At 37.0% G+C, this 16,919-nt stretch overlaps 1 protein-coding gene across 1 annotated transcript in view; it reads right to left on the minus strand.

The window, feature by feature from the left end:
• NNT (nicotinamide nucleotide transhydrogenase) overlaps positions 1-16,919 on the minus strand; it is a 42,487-nt gene that overhangs the window by 12,230 nt on the left and 13,338 nt on the right. Inside the window, exons 9-19 of the mRNA XM_054004355.1 lie at positions 15,389-15,580; positions 14,289-14,442; positions 13,225-13,386; positions 12,334-12,444; positions 11,415-11,560; positions 9,669-9,864; positions 8,850-9,083; positions 6,777-6,937; positions 5,693-5,872; positions 1,667-1,826; positions 232-313 (exon numbers count right to left, since the gene is read on the minus strand). Coding sequence (XP_053860330.1) covers positions 232-313; positions 1,667-1,826; positions 5,693-5,872; positions 6,777-6,937; positions 8,850-9,083; positions 9,669-9,864; positions 11,415-11,560; positions 12,334-12,444; positions 13,225-13,386; positions 14,289-14,442; positions 15,389-15,580 — 1,778 coding nt within the window. The remainder of the gene's footprint in view (positions 1-231; positions 314-1,666; positions 1,827-5,692; positions 5,873-6,776; positions 6,938-8,849; positions 9,084-9,668; positions 9,865-11,414; positions 11,561-12,333; positions 12,445-13,224; positions 13,387-14,288; positions 14,443-15,388; positions 15,581-16,919) is intronic.

The following is a 16,919-nucleotide window of genomic DNA, read 5'->3' on the forward strand; positions in this document are numbered from 1 at the left end:
ATTCAAAATCCAATTGGACAAGATTCTAGACAGCTTCTCCAGTTGATTCTGGTCTGAGTAAGGGGGCTGGATGAACTACACAATCTCCAGAGACATCTTTAACTTTGCTATTCTGTGCCTCTGTCAATACTGAAAAAAAAAAGGTTAAACCAAAACTGAGACTTTTTGGGGCTTTAATGGAATGAAAAAACCAAACCACCTGTAATACTTTTCATCAAGGAAAGCACTTACCTGACATTTTTCCTTTGTTCTCTCAACATCTTTACCAGATCAGCTATTGGGTACTGAGCTTTTGCTGCACACAAACCATAACCTGAAAGAATTTCAAAATTTTAACCTATTTTCCTGTTTTAGTGCAGAAAGACTAGTTGCAGACAATAAGTGCACCTTCCACACAAAGAGATGCTCTCATAATTAAAAACAAAAGAAAGAAATTTAAAAAACACACATCAGATTCTCATACATTGCCAGCCTAACCACTCTAATTAATCTCTTTTTTGATCTCCTGACCACTTATAGTGCAGTGATTTGACCAGTCAAACAACAAAAGCACTTATTTCGCCTTTACAAAAAGACACATTCCTTTCTCTACCAGAAAAGGATTTCCAGGCAGATATTTTGAAAAACTGATAAAAGGGCAACTGTCAGGTTACTTCACAACCATTATCTTCAACAGAATTTCAATCTGCATAATGCAAATCTAGTAGCTGGATATGGCTTTTAGCAGCAAATAATCTTTTCAGTCTCTCTGAGCTAATTCATCAGAGCGACTATACCCAGGAGAAAAATAACAAGCATATATTATTAATGTCCTCAAGGTCTGACCACAGGAGAAAGAGCCAACTCCTTGAAGATGATGGCAAGCTTCCTTAGAAACAAAGGTAGCTTCCCAAATTAGAACCCTACCTCACTGATGGTCTCTTTAAAGTTGAAGCAAAATGAAAGATAACTTCGTATTTTAGCATTCTTCACACTCCAGTGCTAAAATGAGTTTAACCTGATAGTGATGCCTTTCAGTTGAAGGAGAAGTCTTGAACTGTCCCCTACCTGAGTTTTCCTTTCAGGGAACGTACTACTAAATGACATGAACAGCCAACATAATCATTTCAGACAATTCAGGTTTTGGTTTTCAGGTTGGGTTTTTTTACTTTAATTACAGTATTTATATTAACTAAATTTTGGACGGGGGTTTTTGGCCTTTCTTTTTAATAAACCACTGTAGAATTGAGCAAGTACATGAGAAGTGTAAACAAAATCCTGTCTTTCAGGATTTAACAGACCTGTTGGTACAACTGGTACCACTGGTACTATAGTTGTGCTTGGAAATTCAGTTAATTTTGTGTACTGCTGTTGTGGTGTAAGCCTAATTTACAAAAGATAATCTTTGTTCTGAAGAATTTAAAATGCAAATAAAAATGACAAACTTTGAAGACACATGCACAAAGAAAAATGAAGTGGCACGCATCTCTGCACAGGGCAACGATATCTGACCAGGGAACAAAAACAAATCATATGGACCTAGTCAACATTTGATAAGCTGCTGCCATGCTGCTACCTCTTTGCTGCTACCTTTTTTTGGTTTGTTTTGTGTTTTTGTTTGGTTGGGGTATTTTTTTTTAAATTACATCCTCTGAACATCTTGCTGTATAAGTCAAGAGAATCTTACCTGGAGTAATAATAATACTATTGGCTTCTTTTATCATTTCAACTGCATTGTCCACATTGATTTCTGTGTGAGTTCCAGTAATTTCCATGGGTTTCCCACCAGCTGTTGATGCAGTGCCATAGCCCCCAAGAATCACATTTGCAAGGGAACGGTTCATAGCCTAAAAGACAGGATAGTTTTGATTATATAAAGATGAAATCAAAAAATAAAGGTGAGAGTCCACAAAGAAAAATTCTGGAAAATATTTCTGAAAATATTAAATATTTATAAATATTAAATATTTATAAATAATATGTATTTTCTTGACAATAGTCTTTATAAGGTGGTTTTGCCTTCTTATAATCCAAAGACTTTTAAAACAGGCTCTTTAAAACAGTTTACCACAGCCATCACCAAAAATCAGCTTCGAACACATTATGTTACACATGCAGTGGGAGAGCGCCAATATTTCTCCAAAACAAAGAACAGAACTATGCAAATAGCAAATATTGGTCTCTTTTTGTTCTTAAAAGGGAAGAATATGATAGAATGCATGTTTGATGACAGAGTTTCTAATTTTTTTTTTACATTTGTATACACATACACACATTTTTGCAAGATACTTTCCATAGTTTTTAACCAATTCAACATGAAAGCACAGCACTGCTCCATGGAATACAGACAGCATGGAATCCACAAAGCTCTTACAGGTAGTACTGAAGCAAAACTGCTACAGCAACAAGAAAGGAAAACACAAAAGCAGCTAATCAGCCACACAAAACCAGCCACATTGTAAAGAACTGAAGGGGGCCATTGACTTACTGGCAGCCCACCAAAGGAAAACAAGAGATTTTAACTAGAATGTTTAAGAGGAGAACACACCCTGAAAATCTGGCTCCATTAGACACATAGCCAGGAAAAGTCATTGGCTAAATGCTTTCTTTGGCACGTCTACTTGTGACTGTGGTCCCAAAGCAATATCTGTCAATAACTGGAAATAGGCAAAACTTGTAACTGCAGGGGAGAAAAAACTTTATAAGCAGCAAAGGAAGAGGATAAAATGCTTCTTTAATTACACACATGAGTCATACATCTTCTGTATTAGCTGAGAAAGCACAACAAAATTTAGGAATGGATCTGGAGAGACGCAAATATAAGTAGGAGGAAGCACAAAATTGTGCTTCCAGATGTCCATTCTCTACTGACATTTCAAATCATGCAGTTCCACAGGTTTTTTGCTACAGCCGCAGAAGATGTGCCATTCTTTGAAATTTATTATCTAGCAACTAAGCAGAACAATGATGTTAGAACATCTGTTTTTCCTGGTAAATCATTACTGTTTCAGATACTGTAAGGGATGCAAACAAACATAGCGAAATTGACATCTTTTACTGTCTACAGCACACAGTAGTTCGCATGCCCTAGGAACACAATGCCTTTGGCATCTATCTCAATATTACAGCAGTTGTGTCAGGTAAGACAGCCCAGACAAAAGAAAACTCTCTGCAGATGTTGCACATGCCAAGCTTACAGGAAGCAAAGCATATCTAAACCAAAAGACAACAGTTAGACCAAGTCAAAGGGGAAAAAAAGAAGATAAAATATTATTAGAAATCTGAGAATCAGCTAAAAGATAGCATGAGATCGAAGCACCCTTGCCCGGCTCCACTGGAAAAAGCCAAGAACTTCCAAGAGAAAATGTGGAAGGCACAGAAGAGCCAAGACCTTATCAAGCAATCGTTAACCAACATAGCTGGGATAGAGTGACAACTCTTCTGCAGCCTCTTCCACCTTTTTAACCCCCACAGACCACAAATATAGAGGTATAAAGTGCAGGTTTCATCACTCACTGATAATCCAGCAAGTGGCAAAAAGTCCTTTGTGCTGTGAGTAGACAAGTAACAACAATGGTTACATGAGCTTACAGTCCAGGGAAAATCAAATACCTGAATCCTGAAAACTGCAAGTGCTTCCACTGTGCCCACAGAAATTTCACAGCTAGTCCACAGGAATGGCCAGCATACAATTTTTAAGACTAACACATCTGAAGAAGATGTATTGCGTTGATGTCTTAAGAGAGTCACAATTCACAGGATAAGCAAACAGTACAGGCCTTTGCTTTTTGAAGTTAAATCCTCTGTCCTTAACTCATTTACCAAATGAAGCTTTAAGAGATTAGCTGGACTGCCTTTGGATAACTAAGCTACAATTTTATCACAAAAATTATTTGAAAAATGTTGTAAAAATAAGGCTTAACTATTAAGATTTTGCCACAAATACTTCTTTACCTGTGCTAGGTAAGTATTAATAAATATACTAGTTTTGACAGAAATCATACTAAAAAGTAGCCAACAAAAACAAACAAACAAACAAAAACAGACAAAAAATGGGAAGGGGAAACTTTTGCTTCATTAGCACAGGTTGAAACACCAAGAGCAGAATTTATTGAAACTCTTGAGCATTTCCTTCTCCGGAAATGCAGCTTCAAGACAATGATACTGAATCCCCTGATTATAACTTTGCTTTTAAAAGTAATGATTTCCATTAAAGAAAGTAAAGCAGAAAAGAAAAATTCGGGACTAAGAGCATGTTATTCTGCTTACAGTGCAGAAATCATACAAAATCATTTTTATTTTACTAGTTGATAAACTTCAGTTGTCTAAGCTTATATAAAGCAGCACAAGATTTCTAGACGCTACCTCAAAAACTAAACTTCCTGTAATCAGAGAAACATTGAGGAAAGCCACTCTGTCACTGCCTAAATATTTTGCTAACTACTCCCCCAGTCTTCCTATTTACCTAGGTTCCTCCAACCAACTCTGTATTTCAAAACTCTCTTATGAGTACTAAGAGATGTGAGCAATATTAAGAAAGGAAAGAGACAGTAAAAGAAAAATGAAGGTATAGATAGATTACTGGTAAATACATACCAAACAGTTCACATTTTCCCTAAGGTTTACAAGAATTTGATCCTTAAAGAACAGAGTTTTCATACCTGTGTTATCCATAAGCACTATTTTCCTCTGATATGGACTAAATTCCTGAATGTACACAACTGAATATTTGAGCTACATAATTTGATTTCCTTTTGATAAGGAGACAGAAAATGTTCAAGAAAGAACAATATTCTTTGCAAGTCATTCCCAGAATTGCTCATTTGAACTCACTTTCACGTAGTTGCACAAGAATACCTTTTTAAGCTTTTTTGAAATTCTTCCTCAAGAATGATGAAAAAGAACGATACTGAATATTCCTAACATGGTAACAATACTATTTATCAGTGGAGTTGAAGTAAAAGATGATTGCCAGAGCTGACCAGAGGAAAACAGACAGGAGAACAGCGGCACCGATCACACAAGAGCACAAGGGCAGAAATGAAGCAGGATTACACAACAGGAATGAGAAAGCTGGCAGCTGTTGCACTGCAAACAGTTTTCTTTAAACCATTACCTCTTCATCTTTGAATACAAGACTTCTATACAAATGTTCCAGAGAAAAGGAGGTCATTACTAATAACACAATACAACTCTCACACCGAGATGAAGCTCAAGCTTGATGACACATAGGCGCATCAGCACTGAACTCGTGCAGGCCTGCTGCCACCCCGTGGTACTCCAAATTAGCTGCTCTGAAGAAAAGGGCACACGTTTCTGCACTCCAAAAACCAAACTGTAAATCACTGGCTAACCAACAAACACATTTCTTGAAGTATCTCCTGCTACATATTAAATCTAGCTTAAATTTAACCACATTTCAGAAGCTGTTATGACTGAAAAAGAAATAGCTGACCACAAGTAATCATACTTCTTTGAGCCCAGATTCAAATCCTTAATGCTTAAATCAATGCAAGTGCTTTTCTCAGTTTTGAGATATGTTTCTCACCCAATCAAAGAAAAATGACATCTAGTCCAACAGTTTCAATCAAGAATTTTCTAGTCTATAAACATTTAACACTTTGAGATCCAATGGCTTATCTTCCTAAAAAACATGGTTAAAAAAGTTTTTTCATTACTCAGCAAACAAGCAGAGTTTCTGTTGACTTCTTACCACACACATGATGTAAGAGAGGATGGCCCCAGAGGAGCCGATGAGTGCACCAACAATGGTCAGCAAGTTGTTGCTCAGGAGAAAGCCCTCGGCACACAAAGCCCATCCAGAGTAACTGTTCAGGACAGTAATAACTACAGGCATGTCAGCACCTCCAATAGCTGCTGTTAAAGTGACACCCTGGAGAAGGAAAAAAATACTTCACGTCAGCAATGACTCAGGAGAACACCCAGAAAAGACACTCAGCCTGCAGCACTGAAAAATAAATATAGAATCATTGAATGGTTTGTGTTGGAAAGGACCTCAAAGATCAGCCAGTTCCAACTGACCTGCCTTGGGCAGGGATATTACCCACTAAATAATGTTGCTCAGGGTCCCATCCAGCCTGGTCTTGGACACTTCCAGGAATGGGGAATCCACAACTTTTCTAAGCAACTATCAAGTTACTTAGAGCCTATTCAAGTATTGTCAGTGTAGGTATTCAGGCTGAGGATTGGACCTACCAAATCTGCCTTTTCAAAGAGGACAGAAAGGTACCCCACCATACTGATGCTCTGCTTAGTCACACTTTTTTACTTGCAAAATTATCCTACCAACTCCATGGAACTGTTCATACCATTAAGGCATTCATATTGAACGGTCTTTTTAAAACTCAGTTTACAGAATGGCAATATTCAAGGTAAATTTTGCAACACTGGCATACATTGGTGTAAATGAATGGCATTAGTTACAAATGGAAGTCATCTTAAATCATAATAATCTGTAAATTCAGAGCTCCTTTAGGTATTTTAGGGATTAACTTTCCAAAAAGTCTTCTCAAGTATCATTCTGTCATATAAAAAAACTTTATTAATCAATAGCTGCAAAAGTATAAAAATGCATTCCAGTTCTCTGGAACAGTTCTGGTTTACAGTTAGATCTAGAAAAGTCAATTGCTACTTGTTACTGCAAGTTACCACATAGGCAGGCACCATGCCCACTGTGACTCAGGATGGTAAATATAATGTGTAAAGAGGAAACTTGCAAAACTGGAGAATAAACTCCTTGTGTAACTTGTTTCACTTTCCACAATTCCTCAGCTTACCATTATGGCTGAGAGTGCTGACACAGAACCCAGGCAAGTAATTCCCGTGGTGTAAGAAGGATCAATCATGTAGGGAACCATCCCACCAATGCTGGCAACCAGCAATCCTGCATTCAATGCATGTCGACCAGGCAAGAGCAGGGGGGCAGAATTCAGGATACCTGCAATCAAACATTTTCAGACATGAACATTCAAGGAAACCTGTTGCTTGCCTTCAGAGAAGACTGAATAACTCAGCAAAAGAAAAATTAAAAAAAGAAAAAAAGGGAGGGGTAGAAGATAAAACAAGTTAGTTGAAGCTGACTCAGAATTGCAAGACATTCAAACTTCCTCTAGATTCTCAAATACTCTTCTTTAAACTCTATCTACTTCCTAATTTCACTGAAGTGCTCCAGAATAGTTAGAATTTTTTTTTCCTTTTGAAAAGCCTTTTTATTTTTCCTTTAACAAAGTCCTTCCACATTGTCTCTAGATCTTTGTATGTTGAATATGACGCACAGTAGAAAGAAGCTTTTAGCTGGAACTAGGATTATCTCAGTCTCTCAAAAACAGTGTGCTTAAAAAAATATGACTACACAGATAACACCAAGTACAAAACACTCCTGCTTTCAAATGCATTAATTTCACAACTACCCTCAGTCACACGGAACTCCCACAGCTTCCCACATCTGCAGAAACTTGAGGGGAAAAGGCAGTTCAATATTTGTGTGATTCAGTTCAAAAAGACAGTCACATTTATTTCATACTAGAGTTTTTTTTTTTTTCAAACCACATGACAAAGAGTTGAAACAATGCAAGTTTACCAGTAATAACTTACATCAGATATAACAGTGTCTCATTTAAATTTAAGGGAAGAAAGTTCTTTTAAAATTCATTTTAATTTAATTTCATTTCATTCATTTTAATTTTCTTATAAAAATTTGAGAAAAGTTGAATTCAAGGGAAAAAAATGAACTGATGGTGTCGGCCAGGGGAGTCAAAGTGTGTGACTTGCTACCCTTTTCCATACCATAGGATCAGTAGTTCACTAGTACAGACAAGCTTCATATTTCATACCATGACAATATGAAAATGCAAGGGAGAAAAAAGTAAACAAAAATAGGAAAGCAGGCTGAAACAGGCAGTGAAGTTCACCAGGGACATGCGCACAAATCACTGAGGGGGTAAAATGGAGAGAAAAAAAATAACTGAGAAATAAATTAATAACTACTTAGCAGAGATACATCAGAAATACATACTACTGACAAATCCTTCAAAAGATTATTAGAGAAGACAGATTTTCATCTTTGTCATATTTCCTCCTCCAATGGCTGGTCTCACAAACACTGAAGAAAGCAAACAGATGTTTCCCAAAGGAACTATTGCAAAGTTAACAACAGGATTAGTAATAGGAAGCTCTCAGCCTGAAATTCTTTGTACAAGTATTACCTCAGCCTCTCAAAAGCTCTGTGCTTACAAAACCAAAAATAAATGCAATAAAGAAACCTTCACATGCATAAGAATCAGGAATTAGTGAGCATTTAACTTAGAAAGCATATTTGCTAAAATACCAAGAGGCATGGAGCCTGGAGTCTGCCCAGTAGGTAAAATAGACAGTGAACTGAATGGTTTAAAGTGAGGCAGCCTCAATATTGCAGGTTGCCTACCTTAATGAAGATTACAGTGTAAAGCAAAAAATCCTAGAAGTATTATTAATGCTCACTGAATCCAGCAACATGAGAGTTTCAATCAAAATATCTGCTCAGAAATACAAAGTTGTGATCATAAAAGTTCAATAAAATGAATTCAAGAAAAAGTATCAGGTAGTGTCTTAACACCAAAGCAACATTTATTTCTAGACAAGATGAATAGTAATAATATGCTACAGCACTGAAGACAACCTTTCATAACTAAAGCTGTACACAAATTAAACAGAAACAAAAAAGCATGCTTGTAAAAATTAAACTTATAAACTTCTACCTGGTCCAAAATACAGTGTTTCTTTCCAATTACATAGCAGTCTAAAAGTAGAGCTAAATCCCAGGGGAAGAAAAACCCTTTAACAAATATTTAATTATGAATAGAAGGTCTCACCTTGCAGTTTTCCATATGCAACAAGAGAGCCACTGAATGTCACTCCACCAATGTATGTGCCAAGATATGCCACAATCTTGGTGAGGTTTGCAGCAGGATCGGTGGCAAAGTGAGGATATTCAATCATGTATTCTGCTACACAGGTGAGCACAGCAGCCAAACCGACCAAACTGTGGAAAGCAGCCACTAGCTGAGGCAGATCTGTAATCTGGATGCGTTTAGCGATTGTCAGACCTATTGAGAGTTGAAGACAGAAGGGAAGTCTTAGAAAAGACAGCCCACCTGTTCACATAGAAATTAGTACAGGATGGTTCAGTGTGCAATGATTACACATACACAAGTCTGTTCCAACTAGAAATTGCTATGGCATTGAACCAAAGGTTACACATGTGAATTTTGTGCATCATGAAAAATAGAAAGATTAAAGCATATCATGTGCTGAGAAGCTTCACTAAATATTGAGAAATTCATTGTTTTCTGTGGCAAAGACACAGTGTGAAAGAGAGAATTTAGCAGTATTTGGTCAGGAACTGAACAGAAGTATGAAGTTGGGCAAGATCATTTACCTCTGGACACAAGTTTCCCTACCAGAGATGATGTGGTCCCGTTTTTCAGTCAGCCTATTCCTTACCACACTGGGAAGCATTAATAAAAGCCCTGAAAGTTACGATATTTTGTTCACATATTTGCCAAATAATTTTGCACAAGCCACAAATGTCAGTTAGTCAATTCACCTGCAAGCTATACAGTATTTTATGTATATACAGGTTGCATATAGGTATGCATGGAACATAGATTGTTAGTTCACCATACACATACCTATGGTCCCACCAAGTGCCATTGCACCTGACATCTGTGCCAACAATTCAGGTGAGGGATTAAGGCTTCCAAGAGTTGCGGCCAAACCTCCTGCAACACCAATCATACCCAAAGCATTTCCAAGACGAGCTGTTCCTTGGGTAGACAAACCAGCTAGGGCACCAACACAGCACAGTCCTGAGCCCAGATACATCACCTTTAAAATAAGAAAAACCATCAGTATGAAGTAGTGACAAATTGCATTTCTATAAAAACATCTCTGACAGTTACACAAAATAGCTGATTTCTCCAGAATGTGTTTTAGAGTCACAATTCTTAATTGAAGTTGAGAAACTGTCATACAGAATGAGTTTTTGGCCAATTAAAATGTGATATCTATAAAGTTTTTCCATCACTTGATGATAATTTTCTATCTGCAGAAAGAATATTAACTAGAGCCAAACCGATTTTCCACATCAGTTCAGAAGCAACCTTTCTTTTATCACAAACTCAAAGCTATATGGTCCTGTTCATTATAGGGATAGTTTCAGAATTTGTTTATGGCAAATTTGAACTAAGAAATAGTTCAGATAGTTCTGAACTACCAGCAAGAGTATGGCCAGAAGGAGTAAAACTGTGATCATTCCCCTGTAGTCAGCACTGGAGGGGCCACACCTTGAATCCTCTGTCCAGTTTTGGACCCCCACTCCAATAAAGACACTGAAGCAAGTCCAGAGAAGGGCAACAGAGCTGTGAAACATCTGGAGCAGAAGTCTGATGAGGAAGGAGTTGGTGCTGTTCAGTCTGGAGAAAAGGAAGATCTGTGGAGACTTTGTTACTCTCTACAATTCCTCAAAATGAGATTGTACCCAGGTGGGAATTGTTCTCATCTTCCAGGTAACAAGTGAGAGGACAAGAGGAAATGACCTCAAGTTGCTCATGGGGAAGGTTATATTAGATATCAGGACTTTTTTTTTTTTCCCATGGAAAGCATGGCCAAACTTTGGAACAGGCTGCCCAGGAAAGTGGTGGAGTCACCATCCCTGGAAGTGTTCGAAAAAACTTGTGGATGTGGTCCTTCAGGACATGGTCTAGTGGTGACCATGGTGGTGGTGCAAGGCTGACAGCTGGACTTGATCTTAAAGGGCTTTTCCTACATTAATGATTATGTGGCATTCTATAACTGTTGTTTGCAAAAAGTATAAACAAACTTATATGAACTGAGCTATATATGTCCAGATAATTGACAAAACACAAATAGATTACAAGCCCCTGCCATAACAGTATGTTTGGATTCACTTTTTCCAAATGCACAAGGCAATATACATTGATTTTTCTTACTATTAAAGCAAATGTAAACAAAAGTTTACTATAAAAGGTGTTATAGATAAAATCCCTCTATATCCCTCTGTGCTGAAAACTGATACCATCCTTTTTTAACTGTCATGCCAAGTTGAACTTTCAGAAACATTTAAAACAAAGACTGATTTCTGTAGTTACTGTATTATTTAGACTGCAGTTTAGGAAAACAGTCCAATAAATAAAAGCACCTGCTATGTTAACACAAAACCAAACAATAACAGAGCTTTTAAAGTATGTTAGCTATGTAACTGCAAGCTTACAGTGGATCAGCTTCAGATTGGCCTTATGGGAACATGCAGCTGATGGAAAGACCTTGGATTATTTGTTATTTACTCCTTAACAGAACAGGCATGAAGAAACATAACACTGAGCACTGGGCTAAGAGCCATGAAGTTATCTTCTTACTTGTTCAATGTTATAGCCACCGCTGAGAGCAGCTGCATAGCCTCCTACAAAAACACCACCAGGGAGCAGGTACAAGTAGTTGTACTCAGGAGGGTCTGTGGGACGTTTGAACATATCCAGCATTCTCTGTGTAACTAAAAAGCCACCTGAACAAAGTAAAGGAACAATCTTAAAAAAATAAAATCTGAAATCAAGCACATTCCAAGTTATAAGAGAAATATTTAGTAATACCATATTACCACACAATTTAGCAACCAATAAAGCTAGTAACCTAGAAAACTACCAGGAAACAAAGGTATAATCAGGGTTAGATCTTTCTGTCTCTTTTAGCCTATGGAAGAAATTCAGAAGAAAAGGAGGACTTGCTCTGGCTACATACTCTACACTGACTGTAGCATATGGCTTAGTTTATGAGTGTGTTCTTTTACCCACCTGCTCTAGCAAAAGCAGTATTTCTAAGTCACTTTATGCTCACTTTACTGTCTTTTTATTATTGAAGTTGGGACCTCTGAAGCTCAAGGAAACAGACTTTTGTTCTATGCAAATTTGAACTAGTATGTATTTCAAGTAGGAAAATTAATACGAGTACAAATCCTCTACAACTACCCTCTTGAGTTATACAGGAAAATATATTGTATATAATCACCACCCGATGTTGTTGTATATAATCACCATTTCCTTTATGAAAGGAAAATGAACATTTAAATAATTCCTAAAAGAGGTTACTCCACAGGCTATGCAAAATACCTATAATAACTACTGTGAAAATTGGAGGGCCAATGCTTTTTTATTGATAAATGCTCTCAGATTCTAATCTCAGACTAGTATTTCTGGAATTATACAATTAAAGAACTAGAAGAAATTTTAAAATTACACTAGTACTTGAAGTTATAATTGGGAGAAAAGTCAACATTCATACCTGCAATATTGACTGAAGATATAAAGGCTGAAAGCACTGCTAGGCTTTGGGAAATGTTTTGAGGGAGATATTGGCCTCCCATCAGTACCAGCCCACCAACTGCAGTCAGTCCTATTTAAAAGAGAAAAAAGTGTTACTGGAAAAGGTTACTGTGTAACCTTAAAAGGCTCTATCCCTATAGGAAGTTTCCTTTCAACTGCTGGACAAGTATCAGTCAATTCAAATTTTGACCCCCACTTCACACATTAATGCTTAAAAGAAGACTACCACGGTCTTTTTCAGGAATACAAACATGTTTCAAAAGAAAAAAAAAAAAAAAAAGAGTATATGAATGTAGTTTTGAAGAACAGTGCCTTAAGCAAAGAGTTAGCCAAGTACTTGTTTATTAAAGGAAACTTTTTTTATAATAACCAAAGTAGATCACTTGTGACCTGCCACATATAGCCAAACACTGATACATAAAATTTTACTTATAAGAACTATGAATTTTATGGGCATTTTAGGATTTATTTTCTTTTTTCCCCTCTCTCAGCACATAGTTTGTGGAGATGAATAGAAGAATGTAAAAAATAGGAAAGATAAGTTGTTTTCAGGGCAATCTTTTGAAAAGATGGGAGGAAAGATGTGGTCTACAAAAGGAGACTGCATCACTCCAAGTAAAACAAACTTTTAAGCAAATACGTCAAGTGTAAAAATTACTTATGAAAATTAAAAGGATACAGCATCATATTGGCCTTTCTTTTGAAAAATCATACTCCCAGAAATACATTGTTTCAGGCATCCTTGCTATTTATGAAAGAAAAATCAAACATGCACAGCAGTACTAATTCAGGTAAAAGAAGTTGTGCCTACTTCAAGTAGAAAACAAGGAGCTGTGTGACAGTCACTTACCTGAGACAGCATTAGTCACAGACATGAGTGGGGAGTGCAGAGCAGGAGTCACACCCCACACTGTGTGGTACCCCACTATTCCAGAGAGGCCAAATGTCGTCACCATTTGTGTGAAAGCAGCATTAGGTGCTACAATTCCCAGCCCCAACATACCAGCTAAACCTAGAAGGAAAGCACATGAAAACTCTAACTTTCCAATGACTTCTTACATTTAAACTGTATAAAACAGGAGCCTAGAACTGACACAAAAGCAAAATGGAATTCTCTGCATGTACTAGTTTCAAAATCAGGGAGATAATATTTTCCAATACACTAAGTTCTTTCAGTGCTTATCTTTCCTTTGTAACAGAAAATAAAGCCATAAATATAATCCATACGTATTTGTTATGCATGGTCATAATGCAGCAAAGATAGGTTTCTACACCAACACTAAATCCTGTCACTCTCCTGTTCTATAGAAAAAATGTAGAAGTCACAAATATGTTGAGATATTGCTTGGGTTTATCAAAGCATATGTATGAAGAACAGGGATTAAAATTAAGACTACTGAATTCATTAATTACTTCATGCAAAAGTTCTGATGCACTGAGAGTAACAAATGAAATTAAGAGCCAATACGTATTTGTCAAAGCAAAGTCCTACTTCCAATACTTCAGTAGACTGTGTCCATTTAAGTCTCACACAATACAGTAAAATCTGAAGAAAGCAAAGACATTCTTTCTTTGATTCTGCTGCAAAGTATGGGCACAGTCCCTGGCAGGAGTCCTTCAGAATTTAAAGCATTTTACTAATATTTAAGTAGAGTTAAACACATATATATGCAGAGAATCAGCACTTGTTGATTTTACCAAATCTTTTGGTAAAATTTCAGAAGTTTTATTTTCCCTCTCAAGCAATTCTTACACTATGCTGATTTTGCACCAGGACACACTAGCCAATCAACTGTTCTCCCAAATAGCTATTCAATTGAATGAGTTAGATGATGAGTCATTCAAAAGTATTAGTACTTAGTATTAGTGTGAGAAGTACTCTACACTGATTCTCCAGCAATGGAAGTTGCCTACCTGCTGTGTATACAGATGCAGTAGTCATGGTTTTTCTAAAAGGTGTAATAGTAGCTGCTTTTTCTGCTTCTAGCTCTGCTACAGTCTTCTGCTTCACTGGCGCTCCCTGAGGAATGTTATTTGGTGGAGGTGCTGGGAAAATCACTTTGCCATCCTGACAACAGATATTTACAGTTATGCCCAACATGGCAGATGCTTAATACTTAGAGAAGCCTTTTCTTCTTAATCAGGCAATTCAGGCAAGTGCTAATATCCTACAGCCATGCCCAGGAACAGGCTCTTTTTCTGCATCAGCAGAAGTTTGCAAGGCATGACCAAGTTAATCATACTGGTTTACACATTCTTCAGACAAGATTTGATATTAATGTCCAAGAGTACCTGGTGAAGAGACAGCACAAGGCTCCAGAGCAGAAACAAGAGAAAAGCAAAGAGATAAAGTTCCTTAAGTGGAAAACATTATGCAAAATAAAACTAAGTCTTGGAAATAACAAAATCTGCTACACATGTGAACTGTAATCACAGCCTTTCCAGACCTCAGATAGGAACAAAGGATGATATCCCACATTTCTTGTTAATCTTCAGGCCTTTGTGGAGCTATCAGCACTGAGCTGTACATACCACTTCAATGGTCTGGGAGAGCTGAAGTCTATGCCCTGAGTTTTTATTTTATTATTTTCTGATAAAGCTTCAAGTATTTTGCATATTCTAGTTTCACCTTTTTTTTTTTTTTAATCTTACTATAAAAGGAACACTTTTTTTTTTTTTTCCGTTAAAGGAAGAATGTTTTTCTGGAAGAATGTTTTGGTCTGGTAAAGCCTCAAATATGTTTTAAGTAGCTATGTTTTTATCACATGAAACACACAAACTTTATTTTTTTTCCTATTTTTCATTAGTAAATACATTAGGTTTAACCTTGACAAGAGAGTAAAAAGAAACAGAGGAATTTTCAGCTGAATAAACATACAATTACCCACACACTCTACCAAGCCACCTCTGAAGTCTGTTGACATGCAATATCTCTGAATGCTTTTTGAAGAAACAGAAATAATAAATGTTAGGTCTGTACTCACAAATTAAGAATAGAGTATTTACTGGCTTACCTTCATTACTACAGTTCCTCTAATAACATGATCCAGAGTCCCATAGTCAAAGTCATCTTTTGGATCAAAGTAGAAGTTTTCTTTGTCAGGGCTAATAGCTTTTAGAAGTTTGATAATATTATTAGAATACAGGGTACTGGCCTGAGTAGCCATTCTGCTAGGCAGATCTGTGTACCCAATGTGTGTAACACCCTGGAAAAAAAAATCCAAATAAAATAATGATTTGTACAATCTCTGAAAAAGCATAATCTCTGAAAAAGCATAATCTCTTCCAGTATATCCTTTTGGAAATACCTATCCAAACTGTACCACTTTTCTCAGTTTATAGCACCACTGAATTGCCTACCTGCAGATCTGGCACTACTAATTCAGGGACAGATCACTCACAATAGCTGCAGAATCCAACATGATCAAATCCAACACCTTAAACTCTATTAGCAACAAGACTTCAAGGAGAGGAAGATATATTGGTGCAAGAGCTTGTCTTCTCCAAATCCTACATTCTCTCAGAACCTAAATTATTTAAACAATCAGGTAACAGATTAATCTGCCTAATGCTTGGCATCTTCTCCGTTTTTCTGGAAGGCAGGCAGTGGAGACAAATTTCTGTATCCCAGTGGAGTGAAGGGAGCTCCCTCAGAGCTGTGCAAGAGATAGGTCTGAATTCATATGAATGTAAAAATGTAACCTAATATATCCTCACTGCTTAAAGAACTAATGAGAATTAAAGGATATCAGGCTTTAGTAAAGAATGGGAAGCTGAGACTGGCATACACTCTAAGTGTTCAAAAGCAGGTTTGTGTTAAAACACTGCTCCCACAACTTATAGCTAAGATATGTATATGCTTCTAGAACTCTGGCTTCCTAATGCAATGCTCTGGCACAATCCTAATAGTTCTGCTATTTTCCAGAACACAGAGCCAGTACACTAAATCCAGGGGTAATACTCCTCTGACTAAAAGTGTTCCATATAAACCCTTCATGCAAGTATCTGCTTACTTGTATTTACATTCTCTAGGTTTTAATCAATGACATCAAAAGCCCTAGAAAGCCACAAAGACAAGTGCAACATGTGATTCTTTGATATATACAAACAGAATTCTGCTTATGTCAATGACAACCATGGCAGCAGTGTCCCACAGGCAAATAAAAGTATTACATCCTTGCATTACCAAATTACTGCCTAGGAAATCTGCTGCTATAAATCTCATCACCCAGATTGCTGTAATTGTTAGCAGACTTCCCATAAGTACCAAAAACAAAACCCAAAAAGCAGAAAGACAAGTTCTCAACTGAGCAAATGAACATGAGCAAAACCAAAGTAGTTTAGTCCAGACCAAAACTGCTTACTTTAAGGAACCAATTTATGCTACATCTAGTTTGAGTTTCAAGTGCTTTGGATAATCTATGGGAGATACACTCAAGTTGCTGAAGATAAAGAAAAGCAAAGCCAGCACCCTCCTGAAGCTGAAATAATACTGAGTAAGCCAGAGACTTTGTACTGAAGTAAACACTGAGAGTCTGAACCTGC

This window comes from Vidua macroura, chromosome Z (assembly GCF_024509145.1).
Source record: "Vidua macroura isolate BioBank_ID:100142 chromosome Z, ASM2450914v1, whole genome shotgun sequence".
Lineage (NCBI taxonomy): Eukaryota > Metazoa > Chordata > Aves > Passeriformes > Viduidae > Vidua > Vidua macroura.